Source organism: Nyctereutes procyonoides, unplaced genomic scaffold (genome assembly GCF_905146905.1).
Source record: "Nyctereutes procyonoides isolate TBG_1078 unplaced genomic scaffold, NYPRO_anot_genome, whole genome shotgun sequence".
Taxonomy (NCBI): Eukaryota; Metazoa; Chordata; class Mammalia; order Carnivora; family Canidae; genus Nyctereutes; species Nyctereutes procyonoides.
Genome location: NW_026575043.1, coordinates 30799957 through 30823672, shown reverse-complemented (window position 1 = coordinate 30823672; position 23716 = coordinate 30799957). Strand labels below are relative to the sequence as shown.

The window sequence follows — 23716 nt, the reverse complement described above, 5'->3', positions numbered from 1 at the left end:
TTGTCGTTTCTAGAAGATGTTGTTTATGTATACAATGGAATATCAGATTCTTACTTAACTCGACAAATAGTAAGTGCACACATTAAAACTAGGAGTTATGGGGGAGTGATCACTTTTTTGACATCCTGATCAACACCCAAGCACTAAGCTTTCTTTTTATTTAAAATGCCTCTCCCCTCTCTTTTTCTGATTCTTTGCATATGTCTTGAATAGACTTGTAAAGAGAGCGGTCTACCTGACATTTTCATTTTCTCGTTCATATTTCATCATATGTTGGACACATGCCTTGTCTTGAAGTGCTTGAAAGTGGAGATTTCTTTGTAGTTCCTGCAAATACAAGAGCCAAGTTAAAATAGTTTACGAAGCCAAAGATCTGTCCTTTTTGCTCGTGGCAAACACAGCTCGACATACTGACTCCAGTAGGTGAAAATGTGGGATTTGACAATTTTTACCCTGACGTTCTTAAAAACCTTCCACTCTATTTCGGGGAAAGTGAGCCTTCAGTGCTGTTAAATGTTAAAATGGGGTCTAATTGGAAAGCTGAAGTTAAAAGTTAGCATTATTGGACTTTAATGGGCTTTGGAAGTTCTTAGGACCTCACTAATTATTCCACTAATATTTATGTATCCACAGTATTCATTTAGGCAACAGAGGGGAACAGTTACTTAGGCTGCAACAAAATTAATGGGCTCACCTACACCCCTGTATGATAGAGGCAATTATTTGGTGATTTTCTCTTAATGTTGGGCACCTGTGTGCATTAAAATTTCCAGATGAGGTCATAGAAATGCATAAGTGGTTTCCTGTGTCTTAGCTTTCATTTAGAAATATAATTACAGCAGGTATGATTATAATATTCATTTCTGATTCTCGTTCTTCTAAAACTACTCTAGACATAACTTTCCTGATTTTGCTCACTAACAGAAACTCCCAGAAGTCTGCGAATCAAATCTTGCAGGGTTACCTCTTCCAGATAACAATGACTGTGCCCGGGATCCCAGGGTATATCTTTGATGATAAAGAAGCTGATGGAAAAAAAAAAAAAATAAAAAAAAGAAGCTGATGGAATTAAGCAAAGTGACATTGATTCTTTAGCAAATTTGATTCTGTTATAGTTTTCTTGATGAGCCAGTTTTCATTTTTGAGTGCTAGTTTAACCAAGCCTATTAGATGTCCCCTTATCACTATCTAAAAATGATGGATCCTGTAATTTTTACTTACTTTTTTTCTCTTTCTTGGGATATTTTTAGGAATATTCCCCATTTTCCCATTTATTTTAGAAAGTAAGGCAAGCTATATTCATAACAGTTGATTTATTAAAAAAAACAAAAACAAAACCACTTAGCTGTTTTGCTTTATCCATGGTTACACATTCATCAGTGATCTCTTTGGCAAATAATTTCCTTTTGAACTTGTTCGTAGCCACACAGAACGCATCAAGAGTAACTTCTAATATTATTAACATTTAAAAATATCAGTTCTTTCTGCATTTCTCCCCAAAATGCCAGAAAGGTAAATTTCTATGTGAAAAGAAATGTGTTCTAGATTAAAATATAAATGAATTTGGACTTACATTTCCAATCACTTTTCTTCTTTTAGGGATGATATATTATACGCCAGACTAGACTATATTCCATCCAATGTGCTCAACCTGGCCTGTTTAGAAGATTGAATTACATTCGTGATAGTTGCAGATATAAGATTTTGCCCTCTATCATTTTATTTTGGTTTTCTCTTGCCTTGCTCCATGCACATATACTTAGTGTATTTGAGAAGTTAGATGCTCTTATTGAATAGGGTTTACCTTAGAAATGGTAACACACACACACACACACACACACACACAAAGAAATGGTAACACACTCGTACCTAAAAATACCACTGTCCTCTCCATCCTGAATATTCTTCAGAATGTTAGGATGCTTAAACTGAGTCCCTCCCATTGATATTTATGGATTATTATTTTGGGATATTTTACTCTATTTTTTTTTAGCCACACAATAAATACTGTTATTGCTTAAGTAGACTTTTTCAGACATTTAATACTATCTGCGCTTTTTCCACCTCTTCCTAAATCTTAAACCTCCCACTGGAATCACATGCCCTTCACTCAAAGCGTGCAGTCTAGAACTTTCCGTGGGTGCCTTTCCAGGCCACGCTTGAGTGTGCTAAGGCCTTCCATGACTCCTCTTTCCATTGGGGGGGGGCACTGTTGCATGTTCTGTGTAGGTCACTTTGTATTTATTCTGCTGGTAGGTTATTGGGCTTCAATCTGTCGACAGTTGTCTTTTATCGGTTCTGGAAAATTCTATCCTGTCTGCTCTCCTTGAATCTCTGATGAGATGTTTGCTAAACTTGATGACTCTAAACACTATATCTCAGACTTGCTTTTACATTTTTCATCTCTGTGGCTCTGTAAGGCATTCTGCATCATTTCTTCTATCCCTATCATTCAGTTCACTAATTTCTCTCATCAGCGATGCTTAGGCTGCTAACAGCTTCATCTCTGGGTTTTTTGTTTCAATTATTTCATCATTTCCAGAAGATACTTTTTATTTATTTTCAACTATTATCATTCTTTTTTTTTCTTATTTTTAAGACTCTATTTACTGAAACATTGAACATATTTGCTTTATACTCTGTGCCTGCTAATTCCCTATGCAGTATGACTTTGCTTTTTTTTGCAACAAGCTCCCTTTTATGAAATTTTATTGCTTGTTCATTTTGACGATTGTTTTACTTTTTATCTTTCTTGGAACTTGTTTGTTAGAATGAGTTGAGGCATAAGTTAGAGGGGGCTTTTTTGAAAAAGAACTTGCTTCTGTGAGGAGGCTAGGCCATTATCAGTTAAAGGTCACTTTTCTCAAATTCTCAGTTTTGGTTTTTCTGTTCATTCAGGTAGAATTTAGGGCCACTGCATTTTCAAAATCAGGATATTATGATTTCTCCTAGAATTGAGCAAATTGGTAGCGTGCGAATAATGGCTGCAGACTCCAGTGAGGGCGCTTGTGTTGGTTGGATTAATTCCCAAGGAAGGTTTATTTCCCATTCCACTAAAGATCAAGGTTTAAGCCAAGAGGTTTGCTTGCAGTTTTGGGGCGGTGGCAGCTGTGGTGGCTGGAAAGGAGAGGTGAGTTTCTCAATTGCCCTTAACGTGAAGATTTATCATCCTAAGAAGGGTCTTGCTTCCTCTTCTCAGAGCCACTCATGACCTCATGAATTAAGTTTTAAGTTCACCTGGTTCAGCGCTAAATGTTACTACCATCAGCGCTGAGATTTTTGTATTCCTGCCTTCATTTGGGTTTTGGGCTGCATATCTATTATTTTCTTCTCATCTCCTTGACATGTCTTTTATGCAGCTCTTACTGCTGTATTCACTGGGGTCCCAGTCCTGGTGCTTAGTATGACACACTGAGGATAGGAGTTTCAGTATAGGTTTTAGAGTGAGACCTCCCAACCTGTGCTATCAACTGTCTTTGTCATTACGAGAAAGTGACTAATGTCTCTGTGCCTCGGTTCCTTTACCTATGAAGTAGTTTCAATAAAACATACTCAGTGGGAAAGATACTGAGATACTGTGTGAAGCACTAGTCTACCTGACTTCAGAATTCCTCAGTCATCAGTTGGCAGTTACATCGGTTCTTTTTTTTTTTAAACATGTATGTATTTTTTTAAGATTTTATTTATTCATGAGAGACACAGAGAGAGACAGAGAGGCAGAGAGAGAAGCAGGCTCCATGCAGGGAGCCCAGCGTGGGACTCGATCCCGGGTCTCCAGGATCACACACTGGACTAAAGGTGGCACTAAACTGCTGAGCCCCCTTCCCCCCCTCCCCGGGGCTGCTCCAGTTACATTGGTTCTAAAGGAGAAGGGTCTAGGTATTGTGAAAAGACAAAGCAGTGAGAACAGCATGACCCCTGTGACATCCCTGATAGAAGGGGAAGGGACATAAGCCCCAAAGTAATGAAAACAGGAAAGGTGTTTGTGGAACTGAAAATTCCCTGGTATCAAAGAATTCTTAATTGGATAAGGAAGTGATGGGAGTTTGCAGTCAGAAATGTATACATTAAAGTTCACACATCCGGAGATGGTGTGCTTCCTTAGGGGGAGTATCTCTGTAAGTCAGAAGACTAGTGTGTGCTTACAGGATAGAATCAATGCAGTGAGACAGTTCAAAGATCAATGACAGGGATCCCTGGGTGGCTCAGCAGTTTAGTGCCTGCCTTCAGCCCAGGGCATGATCCCAGGGTCCTGGGATAGAGTCCCACATCAGGCTCCCTGCGTGGAGCCTGCTTCTCCCTCTGCCTGTGTCTCTGTGTGTCTCTCAGGAATCAATAAATCAAATCTAGAAAAAAAATCTTTATATTCATGCCTGAGAATATAAAGACGGGTCATTGATTGTGTCATCTACATGAACAGTGACATTCATAGAGGGGGACAAAGTCCAAGTAGAAGAGGTACACCAAGAGTCAGATACCTACAGCCCCATTATATTCAGCAACAACAAAGTGTAGAGTGTGTACCACATAATAGATGCGTGGATTTCAGTTGGGGAAGAGGTTTTGCAAGGTTGACTCAGAAGTGGTCTGGAAGCAATAAAGAGAAATGAAAAAGAAAAAAGAAAGAGGAGAGCAAAGTATACACATCTTGAAAAAATTGATTAATGGATTTTTTTAAGGAAATTACAATCTTAGAATAACATGCCTGGAGTAATAAGTTTAAATTAATGTTTTGCTTAAATTTGCATATTCATTGATACGAAAAATTGAAGTTTTTGAATATTATGGTAAAAATTAAATTATAATGGTTTTACTATACTTGGGTATTTTTTACATATATATATGCTTGTCTTGAAAATAATGCTTGTTGATCAATACTTTTTTTTGATTTTGTGAATAAGGAAAGTTGAAACTCAAAGTGATTATATTTTTTGCCAAAATCACACCCAACTTTTGAGTGAGTGTCCTCTAAAGCACAACATAAACACACACACACACACACACACACACACACACACAAGAAGTGAATTTAAAACTATTAAAAGTATGAAGCAAATAGTTGCAGTACAATCTGTACTGAAACTCTCATTTTTCACATCTGTAACCAGATTTAAAGTTGTGTTCTTAATTTTGTTATCAGTATTTTGGGTGTATATTTATACTGTGTCTTCTAATTGACTTCATAAAGGAACATTTGGTTGTTTATAGTGTGTGATTTTAATGTACACACCCAGCTTTGATCAGTCACATCTTTTATACAGGTTTCCATACGAAATCATGTGTTTGCTGAAAATTGAATAGATTAAAAATTGAACTTGAAAATCCTTTAAATCGCTTCTAACTGTAGTGCTTATTGGAATGTTTATCATTTGTTGTTTAACTTGCTATATTCAAGTAGGTGTAGTTGGGAGAGGGGGAGATTTGAAAGAATGCTGATGATCCTGGCAACCATCATCAATGCCTGCTTTTTGAAATGAGATTTTTGAGATTTAAAGAGGATTAAGCCCACTCAAAGAAATAGAAAATCAAACTGAAATTATTATTGAAAATGTATATATGACAAGTAGTCTTATATTTTGGAAAAAAAAAAAACTCCAGTAAACATGATTTTTTAAACCCTGTAACTCATTTTTTGACAATTTGCTCCAAATGCACTGTGAAAAATCATAAAAGAAAATACATAGTTCTGAGTTGTACTTGCTAATCCCATATCCAAACTTGTATTAAATGAATATTTGCTTCAGGAAAGGTATTGATGCCAGAAGGATCGAGGTCCTGAGAGGGAGGGCTTTGCCAAGAGCGATGTGGCTTTGTGTGAGAAAGAATTCAAGAGCAAGATGTTTAGAGGATGGGACCAAGATTCATTAAATATAGAAATGAGAAAGAAGAGACTTCACAAAGCAGTATCTCTCCTCCTTGATGGGGAAGAGGACCCCATTGCATCTAACACAGAGTTTTATATATTTTTTTAAAATTAGCTAACCAAATAGGGAAATGTCTACTGTTTCACTTTGGGCTTATGACTTACTGGGCAATTCATTTTTCTATTGTTTTGGGGTTGTGGAATCACCCACATGGAACAATTTTAAGAAGGTCCAGGCTTTGTGGCTTTTATTGCCAGAGGGACAAGGGTCTGGTAGTCTTCCATTAGTCGGATCTTGTGATTCTTATTATGACCTGTTTTTTGTTTTTGTTTTGTTTTGTTTTGTTTTTTGGTGACCTGACTTTCAGCTTAGAAGTCAACCTAAAACCAAAATTGTCCCAAAACAGGGACTTGTCTCCTGAGTCCCCTTCCCTCTTGCCTCAGTGTGTTTTAAAATGCACCTTAAGCCGTGAAGATAAAATAGGCAATCTTGAATTTAATAAAGTAGGAAAACTAGACAGTGAAATTACTTGTTTATTGAAATCGGAGGTTAATCAGTAAGAACTGTGCAAAGAAGCTTAATGGACTAAGCAGTCATGATGATTTTCTTATAGCCACCTTTTCTTTTCTAAGTGTGATTGTGTCATGTTACAGGGTTTGTAACTTGTGGTGAGCAGAGCATATGTATAGAGATGTTGAATCGCTGTGTTGTACACGATTGTGTGTCAACTATACCCAAATTAGAAAAATTCAAACATTTTCTAAAAAGCACAGGCCTTTTAGAAAAGGGCTGGTAGCTGTAAATACTTGGGAAGGGAGCTGGGGAGAGGTGAATTTGACTTAGATTCTAGGGTTGGAATGACTAGAATTCAAATCCTAAAGCATAGAGATAGCGTAGTGGATATGTAACTACCAGAGTCTCACAGGTAAAATAGAGAATAATTATATATATGTCATAGTATTATAGTAAAGATGAAGTAAAATGATTCAAAATGTCTATAAAAATTTTAAAATATAAAGATTTAGAAACTCACAATACAAACTTGAGTAAAAGAATTCAGACAGAAAGGAAAATATACGGTGTAATCCCATCAACATACAGTTAAAAATTAGGCATAACTAATCATTCATTTATACATAAACACAGTGGGGAGTGGGTATGGCTCCAAGGACATACAGAATATTCTGGGATGCTGGTAGTGCTTTATATCTTGATGCAGGTGGTAGTCACATGGATGGGTGTATAGTTTGCAAAATTTTATTGATCTGTATACTTATGATCTATTTTTATGCACATTTTTATACCTCACTGTCATTTGCAATTACGGTAAAAAATTTATTTCAGTGGAAACACTCATGCTAATTATAAGTTAAAAGATAATACTCAAACAGATCTCTGACCTATTTGGCATTAGTCCCAAATTTGCTTATAGTATATAAAAGAAATGTCTTTGATTACTTGATTCAAACTCTGATTTTAATTTTAGCTGGGAAAGTGCTTTTTTATTTTTTGTGCTTTCCTTTATTAAATAAATAAAAACCCTGAGTTCAAAGCTTAAAAAGAAACACTTTGATAACTACTTTTTCTTTGTTCTTCTCCTTTTAGTGATAATGTGATCTAATGTTGAAATCTAATTACTTTCCCTTGAATGCCAGAACTAAGTCCTGCCATTCTGTGAAACATGCAGACCATCTACAGAATTGAGCTGATAGTGGAGCCCATCTTATTCTAAAGCTGAGAATTTTGACTTCTTAGAAAAATTCAAGAAATATTTTATCACGAAGTTAAATATAGCCTTCTTTTTTTTTTTTTTACTTTAAATTACCTTGTTTGACAGGAAGTCAGAATTACCCTGAAATGTCTTCAATGGTTAAGCAAAAATATAGAATTTGAAGCTTAATAGTTAAGCTCTTTTTTTTTCCTCTTAATTTATTTAGAGATAGAACATGGTCATTCAAATTGATGGAACACAGTATCAACACACAAAATAAAGTTGGAGAGTTAAGGTGAATTGTTATATATTCCACTTGCATTAGTAAATATCTTTAAAAGAAGTAAATGTAGATTTGAAGTTTCATTAAAACGCTAATAACATGTACAAGTAACTGAGTTTCCAAATTAACTATCATACTGCTTGACTTTCAGGTTGAAAAATTATAATTAAACTATATATTTCAATTAAATGGCAGCAAATACGAAAGCATTTTAAACATCTTCTCAACTGTATAGTGTACTATAAGCAGTTTATAATCTATAGCATTCCATCTCTCTGATAAAATCTAATATATTCACTGTTATTTACTATTATTATTACGTCTATCCCAACTTTACCACTTACTAGGTAGCCCTTGGCTTTTGAAATTTAATTAGAATTCAAATTTCAATTTCTGAGTCCCATTAGCCTCATTTCAAGTGTTGACTAGCCATATGTGGCTGGTTGCTGCTGTGTCAGACAAAACACAGAGTGTTTCCTTCAACACAGAGAGTTCTGTTGGACAGCACTAATTTACCTGATTGTAATGATACATTCCTCAGAGTTCTTATTAAAAAAGATGATACTTTTTGGAATCCTTAGTGTTGTATTAGCAAATCAAAAATGCTTGATACATGATATTTAATAATATCTTTGGTAATAAATAATAACCAGATAATGGAAATAATAATAATAATAATAATTAATAATAATAATAATAATATAAAACATACATATGCAGTATCATGAATAAGATCTATGTAGCCTGGTATAAATTCACTGAGACTTTCCTATCCTTCATTCCTCTTCCAAATACTCCACTACAAAATAATTCCCAAATTGGCATTCTGAAAAAGCTCCGAAGTAGAACCCATAGAGACAAACTAATAGATTATACTCACAGCTTCATAAAAAAAAAAAAAAACTAAACTAAACAACTGTTTCTCTTTTTAAATTCTAAATATTAAGAAACTTTAACATGCAGATTGTAAGGACCTGCAACTAGGAACAAATCTGAGAATTAGGATATAGATTCATTAAAAAAGAACCTGGATTAGTAAACTAATCTCTGATTATGACATGGCATTAACTAATTAGGATCTCTTTACACAGCTCCAGATTTATTGGTTAAAAGCTCTGAAATTTTATCGTCATTTGAGATCTTTCAGTGCATTATTTTATTTTTTTCCCCCTCCGGGAAACAGGTGAGGTCAAAACCACTATCACATGCTATGCCTATTACACAAGGCAATGGCTAGGTAAACAATCCATCCCATCCTTAAACCAATTTGGATCACAGCCCAGAGCGGAACCCATCAAACATGCCAATCAAAATTTTTATTTTGCAGGCTGAACTCACATTATAACAGAGTCTGTGTCCTTTGTATTCACAGTTGGGTAGTTATTACCATTCTAATAACAGCCATTGGTCCCCATGGACACAAAGCCTATTGATCTACAAAACAATACCCAGAACAATAGACGTTGAGGAGGGTTGTGTTGTGTTATTATTACCAAAGAATGTCAGTCTTACAAACAGAAATAAGCCCTCTAATACAGGTAATTTCTCTCTGGCTTATTTATACCTTGTGGTTTTTTGTTTTTTGTTTTTTGTTTTCCTCCTAGGCTACTGACAAAGATACTGGCAACTATAGTGCCATGGCCTACCGACTCATCATCCCACCAATTAAAGAGGGCAAAGAAGGATTTGTGGTGGAAACGTACACCGGGCTCATAAAAACTGCTATGCTCTTCCACAACATGAGGAGGTCCTATTTCAAGTTCCAGGTCATCGCCACGGACAACTATGGGCAGGGACTCAGTGGCAAAGCAGACATACTGGTAAGTAGATAAAAGTCCAGATTAGGGGAAGTGCTCGCACTGCTCCTCTGTGGTCACTGGGGTTTTCAACTCATAGAACCTTTAAGTTTATCTGAAATATGTTTTCTAAAACATAAATGCGATTAATTTTCATCCAGGTTAATCACTACAATTTGGGATATAAAGGATATAGCTTTAAAACGGTGTATTTTTTGACATTTGGGAAATACATCATAATACATTCTTATATATAACCATGAAGGCAATTCTACAAGCATTCTACTGGTCTGCAGATCTCATTTTTAATATAGAATTGGCTTAAATATATATATATAGAATTGACTAGAGCAACTTAAGATTTTCTAATGCTCCAAAGAGTTATGCTGTAGGAATTAAAATGTATGAATTTTTTTATTACTGTTTAAATGCCTTTTAGACCTTTTGTGATTAAGAAAACAAAAAGAAATGTTTTGGAGCAAATTTATATTCTAATAGATGCAATTTCCTTATTTTACCCAAATCCTCAATGACGGCATGGATGATCCTTGACTCCATTATGTTTGGCTTCAGTCAAGAAATAGCACTTTTCTCTTCTTTTTCGCAGGCTGCACACAATCTCAGTGGTACAATATTCCCAAAGGCAGTTTGGTATTGCTGTTTATTCATGATATTCAATACCAATGCTTCTATCCGAAGGAATTTCGGCCAACTTGGAAGCATGGATTATTTGGATTTTCATGAATCTAGTAAAAAATTAAGTTATAATCGCTACTGGATATACTTGTCACATGAACACAGAATCAAGTATAATTTTTCTTTTGCTATTTACACCTTATTAAATCTTCATTTTCACAGTTCCCCTCAGTTAATTCTCTGAGTGAATTGAACCTTCTCAGGTACATAGACATCACAGATGAAATATTTTTCTTCTAACTAGAGAATCCTGAAGACCAATAACCACGAATGTGGTTGGTATGAAGGCCAGGATGTCCTCATGTAGAGAAAGAAAGCTGCACTAGAATAAATGAAAGCTAATCTAAGCTGAGAATCTTTTGACATAGAATATTTTATTTTATTTTATTTTAAGATTTTATTTATTTATTCATGAGAGACACACAGAGAGAAGCAGAGACACAGGCAGAGGGAAAAGCAGGCTCCCTGGATATAGAAACCTGGATATATATTAGATTTTAAAGGTGACATAGGTTTTTAATCAAATTAAGATCCGTAAACCTAATATAAATAATGTTGCTTCTTCCCTTCCTGTTATTTCAGGGCTGCAGGATGTGGTGCTATCAGGCCAGACAATAAGTATAATGAAAATACTACAATAGCATAAATAAAACACAACTACAGAGATTAGCTGTGTAGTATGTACATAAGCAACGTGAAGTCTGTGGGTTTCTTATTTGGACTCTCTAAACTATTGTGTGGAAATTAAAAAGTGCACCTTTAAATTACCCAAAATACATTTAGGAAGAAAGAGTGATTTCAACGTAATCATAGTGTCATAGATTTATAAATCATTTATGTGTATATAAGGAAAACTTCCTAGCAAAATGGTATTTTTGGTAAGATCTGAAGCCCTTCCCACCAAGAGAAGGGAGATGTGGAGAGAAATAGGAGTTTGATGTGGAGGGAAGATCATGTGCTGGAAGAGGAAGTGATGGCAGCCTGAAGACACAACAGGTGTTTACTCAGCCTGGCAGAGGAGGCTGGGAGAGTGAATGAGAGGTGGGCTGGACTTGCAGCAGGTGGCTCCCCTGATACCGGACCTCCTTCCTACACAGAGTGAGAAAGCATTGGGAAATCTTTAGTAGGAGTGAGTGAAGGTAAGATGTTTAATTTGGATGAAACCGTCTTGCTTAAGGAGAATCTGGTTCTCCCCTGAGGATACTGCTTCCCGGGCTGTCTTCTGGAGCAGGGGCCTTTGTTTGCCTCCTTTTCTGCTTCTGTTTGTCCTGGTCTGCAGACCACAGGCTGCCAGAGGAGGACCCTCGTGCATGACAGGGCTGCTTCAAGAAGCAGCCTTCGTCTCCCTAGAAGCCAGCCTTCATTCTCCCCGTCTGCCCCATCACTCACCTCCTCCCTGACATTACTGCTGTGATATCCCAAACCATGCATCCATCCCCAATACACTCAGGGACTTTAGTTTCTGGTAGCTGTTATTTCCAGAAATTCCATTGTCCCAATTTGGGGCAACTTTATTACACACACAGACGATTCCTCCCGTATTCTGAATTTCCAATTCCTTGAATGCCTTTCCTGCAATGAATGGCTTTACTCACTCTCTCTTGCAACCACTGAAAACCAATGATTTCTGCCTTTAACAGTCAATGCATCCTCTCTGTAGCTTCCATTTCAAACCTCCTACTCTGAACGTTATACTGAATGTGTCCCACTAGCACCAGTGTTCTGAGTCTCCACCAGGAACTATTTGGCATAATATAGTTTAACGACCCCATACCACTGAATGTCCCTCTCCTGCTTATTAGCTTATGGTACAATAATGAGTATCATAACCAATCAGTCACATGAGAATTCAATTTCCTTTCCCTTTCTCCCAACATCATATCTATTTGGCAAAACCATGACTCTAATTAATTCCAGCATTCTCCTGTCTCCTGCCCTGGAGTCACTCTTAATGTGTCTGCAAAAACATGCAATTATATAGTCTGACTTTCTTGTTTAAAAATATTTATTTAAAAAAATTTATTTATTTATTTATTTATTTATTTATTTATTTAAGAGAGAGTAGAGGGGAAGGGAAGAGGGAGAGGGAGAAAAAGAATCCCAAGCAGACTCCTCACTGAGCACAGAGCCTGATGTAGGGCTCAATCTCACAACCCTGAGATCATGACCTGAGCTGAAATCAAGAGGCAGGCCCTTAACCTACTGACACACCCAGATGCCCCAAGTATACTCTTAACTTTTGATTAGTGATGAAAGCCCCCAAGTGACACTTATGTGGTCCAGTAACCACACTATACTTCCATCTACACTTCTCTCCTAGAAGGGCCCCTGCCATTCATTCCTCCAATATTCCCTCACCCTTGCTGTTGCTTAATAATTGGCATTCTATTTTACTGAAAAATAAAATCAAAGCTTTTAGAAGGCTACTTATATGACCCTCAACACTCAATCTACTTACATAACAGAATTTTTGTCAATATATTCTTCGCCTTCTTTTTCGCTCATTTAGATGAGCTCTCTATGCTTCTCTCATTCCTTCCACCTGTACGACAGATAACTTCCTACCCACCAGCTCTAGGATATTGTTTCAGCAAGTCTCCCATTTTTCTTATTCATTAGCAATATCAGTCTCCCTTTTATTTGATTATTCCTATAACCATGCTTTTTTCCTATCTTCAAAAAAAGTACATAATCCTCTTGACCTATATATCCTTCCAACTGCTACTCCATTTCTTTTTTTTTTTTTTTAAGATTTTATTATTTAGTCACAAGAGACACATACGGAGAGAGAGACAGAGACACAGGCAGAGGGAGAAGCGGGCTCCATGCAGGGAGCCTGATATAGGACTCGATCCCGGGACTCCAGGATCATGCCCTGAGCTGAAGATGGCGCTAAACCACTGAGCCACCCAGGGATCCACTGCCACTCCCTTTCTATGCTCTTGATTCCAGAAAAAATTTGCTGCCAGAGTGAACTCTAATCTCTCACCATGCAATCTCTCTTATCTCTAATTATAAATCCATTCCCAACACTTACCAAGAACTTCTTATGTCACCACCCTCCACAACTCGTGTGTCACTAACACAGTGGTTGTTCCAGTCTACATCATATTTGATCATCGGCAACACTTAACTATTTATCACCTTCACGAGGCTTTCAGGTCACCATTCTCCCTTGTTCATCTCTTACCTCAGTGCTATCCCTTCTCGGTCTCCTTTGCTGATTCATTTTCTTCTCCTGACCTTTTCAGATAGATGTTTCTTCGACAGACATTCTTTTCTTATCTATACCACTAACTTGGTGAACTCATTCAGTAACCAGATCTGTAAAATGGTATCTACATTCTAAAAAATATCACATTTATGTCTTGGCCCCAAAGCTCATTTCTGAAGGGCAAATTTGTATATTTATGTGCCCATGCAACAGGATGACTGGGATGTCTAACAAAGATACCTATTCAGTGTTTCCTGAACTGATCCCCTGCTCCTCATCACATCTTTCCCTCTGTTGTCCTTCCAAATGCCTCAGTTTCACTGATAATCAGATCATCTTTGAGTTCCTTAGGCTAAAAAGTTCTTGATTCTTTCCTCTCCTAAACCACACATTGAATCCCTTAGTAAAAACTGTTGTGTTTACATATGGTTTCTATACTCCATCTGCATATTTTCAACACTTGTCCTGATACAGTGTGGTTGAAACCACCGTAATACTTCACCTGAATTATTAATTTGCCCCCATACTTCCTGCTCTTGCCCTACTCAAGTCCGGTGTTAACAGCCCAAGCATCCTTTAAAAGGAAATCTAGGTTTTGTAATTTCCCTGCTCAAAATCTTGTCATATTCCCCCGTTCTTTCAGAGAATAAGTCATTTCAGAAGACTACTTTCTATAGTTAGAAGGCCTTCAATGACCTAATTTCTACTATTCCGCATCTAACCCACTCAGACCCCATAATATTGTCCAATTTACTGTTTTCTAAACAGCCAGACGTGTCCTCAACTTAGGGATTTTGCAGTGCTGCTGAGTAGGATGTTCTTTGCCCAAATGTGTTCATGACCAGCCCCTCATCTCTTGTAAATATTTTGCAAGGATGTATTTCACAGTGAAGTCTGCTCGGATCATCCAGTTTAGTATTGCAGCCTAATGTATCACCTCACACCTCTTTATTGTTAACTCTTTACAACGCACCTATATTTATGTTCATATTTCTCCATGAAAACTCCATGAAGATGTTTCTTTTTTCTGTTTGATTTTGTTTTATTCCTGATGTATCTCAAGTGCCCAGAATAATGCCTGACATATCATGGGTACTCAATGCCTATTCAATGTATGAATGGCCTCTCTCTTACAGTGTAGGTTAGCAGTTCTTGAAGTATGGTCCTTGGAACCCTGAGGATCTCCCAAATCATTTCAGGGTTTAGTAGGCTTAGAACTTTTTTAGTGAGAATGGTAAGACATTTTTTGTTTTTTATTATACTGTATTTGCATCACATTGTATCCTTCATAGTCGTACACAAAGAGAAAAAAAAAAAAAAAGCCTGAAGAGTGTCCTTACTCATGTAGTAAAACTTAATAGTTTTAACAAATCCCCACTCTTGACTAACTACCTTTTCAAATTTTCTGTAATGAAATGGGAAGTATGCAAAAAGCACTTCTGCTGTAAAAGGAAGTATGATGGTAGTCTCAAGGAAAAGCACAATGTAAGCTGAATTTCCTGGGGTGTGTTAAGGAATAGCTTTTTATTTGAAAAAAAAAAAGAAATAAAATATGATTATTCGAACTTGAATATTTGATAGACATTTAAACAAAAATGAACAAAGTGAGACAGCACAAAATAGAATACTGGAAACCTGTATTCACTCACCACTGTAAGCCTGACCACTTCTCATTACTTTAAGTAATGAGATCGGTGGTCGTATTAAGGTCATATTAAGGAATGTGATTTTTTCTTGATATTGTGTAATGTAATGTGTCAATATTTGAAAAATCTTCGGTATTCATTGAACCAGTATTTTCCAAATCACCAATCCATGATGTTAAAATATCATTGTGGGTAAAGATCCATTCAAAGTGCAAGATAGATAAGTGGGTTTTAACATAAGTAAACCCAATTTTCAATTTCACATCAAAACTAATATTAGACTACCACTTGAGTTTTTGTGTAGTATCAAAGACTACACAAAGCTCTCTAAAAAAAGATTATTAAGCTGCCTCTTCCTTTTCAAGAGAAATGATATTGCACCAGAGACTATTCAGGAGACACAGTGACCAGTCAGGAGATGGTGAGGGCCTCTAGAGCTTCGCTGACCAATGTGTGAGTTATTTGTCCTGTGTGGCCACTGAGCCCTTGACATGTGGCTATGTCACATTCAGATGTGTTATATGTATAAAATATACACTTTCAAAATTTCAAAGATTTGGTATAAAAATATAAAAATGTCTCCTTAATATGTTGTTTTGTATTAATTATGCATGAGAATGAAAATATATTAATATATTGGAATAAGTGTATTATTGAATGACTTCCACTATTTTTCATCTTTCTCTTGTGGATACCAGAATATTTAAAATTATATATCTGGCATGTATATGTGAGTTACATTATTTTTTTTTCATTGGACACGACTGTCTAAACTCTATGGGAATAATCAGAAAGGGAAAAAAAGGAAAGCTAAGAAATTTATGAGGAAGAATTAAAAAGACTTAGAAATAATAAAATATGTAAACTGGCAGCCTCTGGTTTTAGAATGTTGTGCTTCACAAATACTGTTTGCTTCTTTAGACTGTCTCTTGTAATTTTAATCCATTATAGAGATTGATTCCAACAATAATAGAAATATGCTTTTAAAAAATATTTTAAAGTACAATCTTATAAGTGGAATTATTATAGTTGGTATAATAAATTGACATGTATATTTCCAGAAATATTTGCATAAAGACTGTACTGGAAAAGTAACCTAAATAAAATCTAGGAATCTCAAACATTTAAATACCTTTTTTTACAGATGATAGATGAAGACAAGATTCAGAGATGTAGCATTTGAAAGATCAAAATTTAAATGATATTAGCTTATTCTCTTGGTCGACATGATGAAAAATGTGTTTGTTCTCCATAAATCATATATTATACTTGAAGGAAATTTTAAAATTTTAGAGTAACTATTTATAGGTTAGTCTGAGATAAATACTTTTGAAGTTACATTAAATCTATTATATCAGAATTTTAGCTACATTATTTTTTATCTTAAGATAAGAATGCAAAAGTATGTCTTCAAAAGTTGTTAAGATCAGAAAATCTTTTTGATAAATTGTAAGCTTAGTATGTAATATTAAGCTTAATATTTTCTGGAGGAAGTTAAATCTTTTTAAAAATATATTTTATTTATTTATTGGAGAGAGAGAGAACATGCAAGCAATGGAGAGATCCAGGAGATGGAGAAGTGGACTCCCCACTGAGTAGGGAGCCCGAGTTGGGGCTTGAGCCCAAGACCCTGAGATCATGACCTGAGCTGAAGGCAGACATTTGACCGACTGAACAACCGTGGCACCCCTGGAGGATTTTAAATCTTAATTCATTTTGTTAGTTCAGTAGAATATGGCCTCAAAGCTCATTAGCAAATTAAAAATTCTCTTAAGTAAGTACTTTATCTTTCTGAATAAAGAGAAAGTACCAGCTGTTCTTAAAAGACAAATGATAGAGTTATTACAATCATAAGGCCAAATTTTGCGCCCAAAAAGAGTCCCTAGCATATCAATTGACTTCTTTCCAAAAAGATTACTTGTAAATGAGCTTCTAAAACTTCAAAACAAAAAAAACAAAAAAACAAAAAATAAATAAATAAAACTTCAAAACACAACTATATAAAAGGAAATACTAGCATTTCCCTGCATCCACATATGACTAACATTCTAGTTTTCCATAGCCCTACAATCTAGTAAGAATCTAATACTTATACATAATAGATCCTTGTGTGTTTGTCATGGTAGGCTGATTTTGTAACCAAAAACTCCAAAGAATTTCAGGGCTCAACCTAACAAAGTCATTTTTCTCTCACAGGACACAACAAGAATATACACGGTTGGGTGGTATTTTTGATGGCATTCCAGAAAATGGAGATTTAGGGACTCAAGCTCTTTCCATCTTGTGTCTTTAACATTTTTTATCGCTTATTTATTCAGATTGAGACTGGGAAGGAAAAGGGAGGTTTGCACATGGAGAAGACTTAAGAATATCCCTTTCTTTCCACTTTTACATTGGCCAGAGCTCCATCCCATGGCTCCACTAAACTACAAAGGAGATTGAGAAATCCATTCTCACTGGGTTCTCAGTAGGAAAGTAGAAATAGCTGGTGAGCGGCTAAGCAATCTCTGCCATAGTCTGTATTTCTGATTATCCGTCATCTACTTCATTTCTTTCCCCACATTTAGAAGAAAGTCCTGGATCACAGCTGTGCTGTTGCATTCTGTCCTCTTTGCCAGGTTCAGAAGGAATGTTTGGTGGCCCAGTGATCTGACAAATATATTCACCTGTTATAGATGCTGGAGAAGAAATAGGATATCTAGTAGAAACTCGCATTTGAAGAGGGCAAAAGTGGCAGGTACACAGAAGTCACTGTTCTATGCCAATTCTGAAAATTCTTAGTTATCTTTGAATCATCGGTTTAAGAAATTTCTTTCATTAAACCCTATTTCTACCACCATGGTCTGAGGACTCGAGTTTGGTCATCCTCTATGACTACTGAATCTATCCTGTCCTACATAGTGTCTTGCCCACTTCACCTTTGTTCACATCTAATATAAGATTGGGAAAGTGAACCCTCTTTCTATTTCATAGTCCAAATACCTGCTTGTACTTTGGGGATCTGTATTAGTAAGAACCTGGCAGGAAATTCATGTATATGCTGACTGGGTAATTTGAAGAGGGTTTCATGAAAGGCCAATTTATGGAGGGTGGATGCAAGGAAATAAGAGATAGTGGAGGATCATGGGGACAGTGGTAGCAAGGGTCTGTTAGAACTTCCTAGCCTGACAAAGTCAGGGGGAGTTAATGCTTACCGAACCTCTTATATTCAGAGTGGACAGCCCTACAGGATGGATGGCCATGGCAACCCTCTATTGAAGGAACCATATATGAGGAATAACTACCCTTGTTCATTTCTTCCCTTCTCCAGTAATCTGTTGATGTTCTCCACTGCTCAGCCCACCCATGACCCATGTCATCACCCAGGAGCCTTTCAGTCAGAGAGTGGAATTAGGAACCAATTCAGCACCAGTCCAGGGGGATGGATCCTTTGTCTTGAGGCCATAATGCTGGCACCTCTAGGGGCTCCAGAGGCCATAAGATGAGGTCTGGTGACAGGTTAAAAAAGAAATTCTGGTCAAATGTAAACAGAATGTATTTTTGATACCTCAGTTTTACTTCTGTCTCTTTTTTTACTCAGGACCCATAAGAAAAGACAAAGTTACACAAAAATTGTGTCAATCCCTTTTTCTAATGAAGTCAGATTATTTTTTTTCCTCTAAAGCGATAATTGGGATCCATGTACATGTTTGTGGGAAATTTGGACACATGGACCTGGATGCCAATAGTGAGCTAGAGGTACAGGATTGGAACTTGCAGAGTGACCTCTTTGAGTCTACGTGGAAATCATACACACCCCTGGCTTAATATAGTCTGTTCGCACAAATTATGAGACTCACACATAGTTTGAAAGATTTCTATTTAGTTGAAATATTTCATGTAATATTTTGGTTTTCTTCTCTTGAAAAATACAAAGATTCAGCAAATCCGGACCTTTTCTCTCAGGTGGCAATATTCATTAGAAATGAGTTGTGGGCTCTCTGATTTGTCGCACTCCCATTTCTTACTATCATTTCCTGCTTTTGGCTACTTCCCTCATTTAAGCTACTTGCCTGGTCCTTGAAGCTCTTTGACTTTTTGACTTTTGATAGGGTATTGATGGGAAACCCTATGTAAAGAACCTAAAGCCTATATTAAAAATACATGCCAATATGAAATTACCCCCTAGTATAAATTATATTCAGATGTGCGGTGCTAAATATGTTAATCCAGAACATTCAGTTCATGGTTCAGATGGATATGCATTTATACATTTTTTAGTTGTATGTAATGTGTGTGTATGAAAATATGTGATTTAACTTTACATTTTCTATCTCCATATTGGTTAATAGTTAAGAACACACATTCTTGAGTTCGCCTGCACTTATCTGGTCTAAGATATTAAAAGTCTCTTTATTAGTTTTTTTAATTGTTTATTTAAAAAGTGGAATGGGGGCACATGGGTGGCTCAGTCGGTTGAGTGTTTGACCCTTGATTTTGGCTCAGGTAATGATTTCAGGATCCTGGGATGAAGCCCTGCATCCCACTCCATGCTCAGCATGGAGTCTGTTTTAGATTCTCTCCTTCTCCTTCTGCTCCCTCCCCAAATAAGTAAATCTTTTAAAAAAATAAATAAATAAAATTAACAAAATAAAAAGTGGAATGATATTAATAACTGACTGATATGTGGTATTTAGAATTAAATGTCTGAAAAATTATAGAGTATTGAGGAAAAAATACATGATAGGTCATACACACTGAATAGATACTATTTTTTCGTTTTTCTAAAGAAGGGAATCAGTAAATGTTAGCAGAATAGAATTGATTTGTAAACAGCTGCTAAATTAGCTCATTTTAGTCCCATATGTAAATGTGATCTCTTTATTCACACAAACATAGGCCTGACTAAAGCAGACATGAAGACTATATATGATGATCCCCATAGGATGAATTATTCTAACTAGTTATATCTCCACTTCATAGTCACACTGGATAAGTGATCCCTCAAGATTGTAAAACCTGTGTTATCCATTATCTTGGGTGTCCTTAAATAGCCTAAATAGAAAAGTTTGCATACCTTCTTCCATGTCTTAGAAAATAACCAACAAAACAAAGACACACAAACCAAGCAGAGTGGAAGTCACTGAGGGTCCTGGAACTTCTTAGACAACAGCCATAGTCCATCAGTCTCCACCTGCCCCAATAAGGAGTAGACACTGTGTAACTAAAAGTGTCATTTATTCTTACTTTAAAATGGGGAAGCCTGGGGTCTCTGCATAGTAGAGAAGAACTGGACATGTCAAAGCTTTAGTTCTAGAAGTGCTAGAACTGGTTCTGAATGGGTTCTGGTTTTCCTCCCTCCAGGTCTCCGTGGTCAATCAGCTGGACATGCAGGTCATCGTTTCGAACGTGCCCCCGACTCTGGTGGAAAAAAAGATTGAAGATCTTACAGAGTAATGGTTTTGTGTTTCTTATATATTTATTTTCATATGCCTCTAATTTTATTGGATTAGATCATTTTAATCATTATAGGTTCAGATCAAACATATATTATAAAACACCATCTTAATAATTCAGCTTACCCTTTTTCTGAAACAGATGGCTTCATTTAATATATGCGAAGCTTCCGAGAGTGCCTTCAAGGAGGTATGAAAAGTAGATGTGTGAAGATGTTATTATTCAGGATGCTTTGACTGATGCCTCAACAGAACCTCAAAACCCTGCATATAAGAAATAAATCCTAACATTCATTATTAGAGTATATATCTTGATTTTGCGGCCCCAAATTATTCAAAAAGCTCATTATCTCAGCGACCCAGCTAGTCCAGAGAATGCCATTTCTCAAATTGATGTATCTAGGCGGCTAAAACTTATTCTTTCAAAAACCATGAAGACTAATTTTAAACAATATATATTTTGAATTATTCCTGAATACATGCCACATTGTACCTTTTGATCTGTGTACACAGAACATGTCAGTGTTGACTCAAAGTCGTGACTATTTATGAAGCTACAGTTCTCTAATACTCTGAATGCTATAGAGGATGATTAAAATGCCTTTCTAGTTCACTCTGAGCTCTTCTAACCTAGCCTGACATCATTTCATAATTTTTATGTGGGCGCTTACTTATTTTGTGTCTCCCCTTGCGTTCAGGCTGACAGAGGTCAATCATCACTGCTTCTCTCTGGCAAAGTATCCTTCATTTCCAAGTTGCCAGAAGAAGCTTCAGATATCAGACAGCTAAATTTTCTGTAATTATGTGTCAAATACAACAGGTAGCTTGAGTGCTTGAGATGGAAGCTTGAGTGCTTCTCCAGTAATGAAAACATATGTGTTCTGTAACAATTATTTCTTGCTGTTTCACAAACTTAACCTTTCCGTGTCATGGGCAGTGTCCTATGGAGAAAGTCATTCTCAATGTTTACGCTTGGAATATCAATTATGCAGTGTCTGAGCTACTTCTGCAAATAGGTTTATACATATTTAGTGTTTGTTAAAATAATAGCTGATTACACCTGAGAAAATCAGGAACCACGCCTGTCTCTGAGCCACTTTAATGTTATCCATGGAAGCAGGCTTTGTCTGATTGTAGCATCAAGAAGGTGGTACAACCATAATCAACCTCTTGCCCTTTGTTCTGCTCTATTTTTCTTCACAGTATTATCTAATATTTTCATTATATGTCAATTTCCCACCAAAGTACAAGCTTAATGAGGTTAGGAAATCTATCTTTCATTGTTATAATTCCAGTTATAGAGTGGGCACCCATAGCATTTTATTGAATGAAAATTTTATACAAGCAGAATCATGATTCCCCTTTCTCACATTGAGACAAAATTTATGAAAGCTGAAAAAAATGACAACAAAGAAGTATAATTCCTTAGGAGTTTATATTTTTTTCCCTCTTATGTGAAAATGAAGATCTGAATGAGAAAAACCAGGCACCTTTCAAGTCTTGAGTGAAATGTATCCCTGTGAAAGGGGCTTTGGCTTCTGTAACATTAGTTTAGAAACACGAGCTGGGGCAAATCATGTCCCCTTCCCCAGACTGCATCGTCATTTCTAGTTATCTGTTCATAAAAATAATAGAGCTAATATCATGGGGTTGTTGTTGAGAACTATACAATATCAGCCATCGAGGACCACAGGAATTGTGACTGTTCAATGGATAACAGATATTCTGAGAAATGAGATTAGTGACCCAGTCAGGAGGATTGAGATAGAGATCCCAGGTTTTCCATTCTACCCAAAGAGGCTGGTTTAGTATGGAGCTCAGATTATGGATTCAAACAGAGAAATTGCAATCTTATAGCTGTGTGACCTCTGAGCAAGAAATTTAACACTTAGGGCCACACGTCTTCATCTTGAAAATTAGAACAATGATGACAATCTTCGTTGCTTTGTGAAAGAATTACGCTGGAACTTGCTAGTGCAGTAAGCATAGCGGGCACATACCTGATTCCTTATCGTAGATTTTTAAAAATCTGGGTTAATTTAGAACAAAAATTTGTGATCTCTTTAAAAAATAGAATTTATTTTTAGAGCAATTTTATATTCAGAGCAAAATTAAGCAGAAGATATAGGGAGAATTCCCATATGTCCCCTTCCCTCACTATCAATATCTGGCCCCAGGCTGGCACGTTTGTTACAAGCAGTAAATCTACACTGACACATGGCAATCGCCCAAAATCCATAGTTGACATTAGGTTTGCTCTTGGTGGCCTACATTCTGTGGGTTTGAACCAATTTGTAATGACATCTGTCTATCACTATAGTATCAATACAGAGTAGATCCACTGCTCTCCAAGTCCTCTCTCCACCTGTTCATCTCTCCCTCCTCTCTTCCCCTGGCAACCACCGATCCTTTACTGTCTCCATAGTTTTGCCTTTTCCAGAACGTCATATGATTGGACTGATAAGATGTGTAGCTTTTCCGATTCCTATTTGGAAGCTGCGAGTGGTAGTGATAAGAATGGTTAGATCTGATTCCACACGATTCAGCACCTTAGCAGCCAGAGGAAGAAGAAAAACACATGTAAGGAAGTAGACACCAGAATGACAGTTTGTAGGAGTTCATTGCTCCAGTGGCCAGGCTAACCAACACCCCCATTTCCTGTAGACGTTCTCAGATCGCAAGTCACACCATCACCAAAGCCATTTTCTGTATCTCCCATGAGACATCCTTACCCTACAAAGTGGGGAACATGAATTTCATATGATCATCACTTTTATTTCTTCCTGTAGGCAGCCCCGTATGTGAGGCCAGATCATAAATCCACGGTTCTCACAGTATGGTTAAAATCAGTGCAAACTGGGAGGGTCGATAAAAAAAAATGTAATGGAGATTACATTCATTTCATGATGGAGAAGGTTTTGCAGAGGGGATCTGCATCCTTTGATGGCAGAGAATACAATGCCCAGAAAACAGAAAGCACCTTTAAAGGGATGTTGTCATAGTGACGGTGATGATTATTCCCCATTCCCCTGGAATTGGCATAAATGGCCCTGTGCTGAAAAATGTTTTAT

At 36.6% G+C, this 23716-nt stretch overlaps 1 protein-coding gene across 16 annotated transcripts in view; it reads left to right on the top strand.

Moving 5' to 3' along the window:
- Positions 1-23716, top strand: part of PCDH15 (protocadherin related 15) — a 739593-nt gene that overhangs the window by 668114 nt on the left and 47763 nt on the right. For all 16 annotated transcript variants that reach the window (XM_055322636.1, XM_055322635.1, XM_055322634.1 and 13 more), the window contains 2 exons: positions 9463-9678; positions 20554-20642. In XM_055322636.1, the coding sequence (XP_055178611.1) occupies positions 9463-9678; positions 20554-20642 (305 nt within the window). The remainder of the gene's footprint in view (positions 1-9462; positions 9679-20553; positions 20643-23716) is intronic.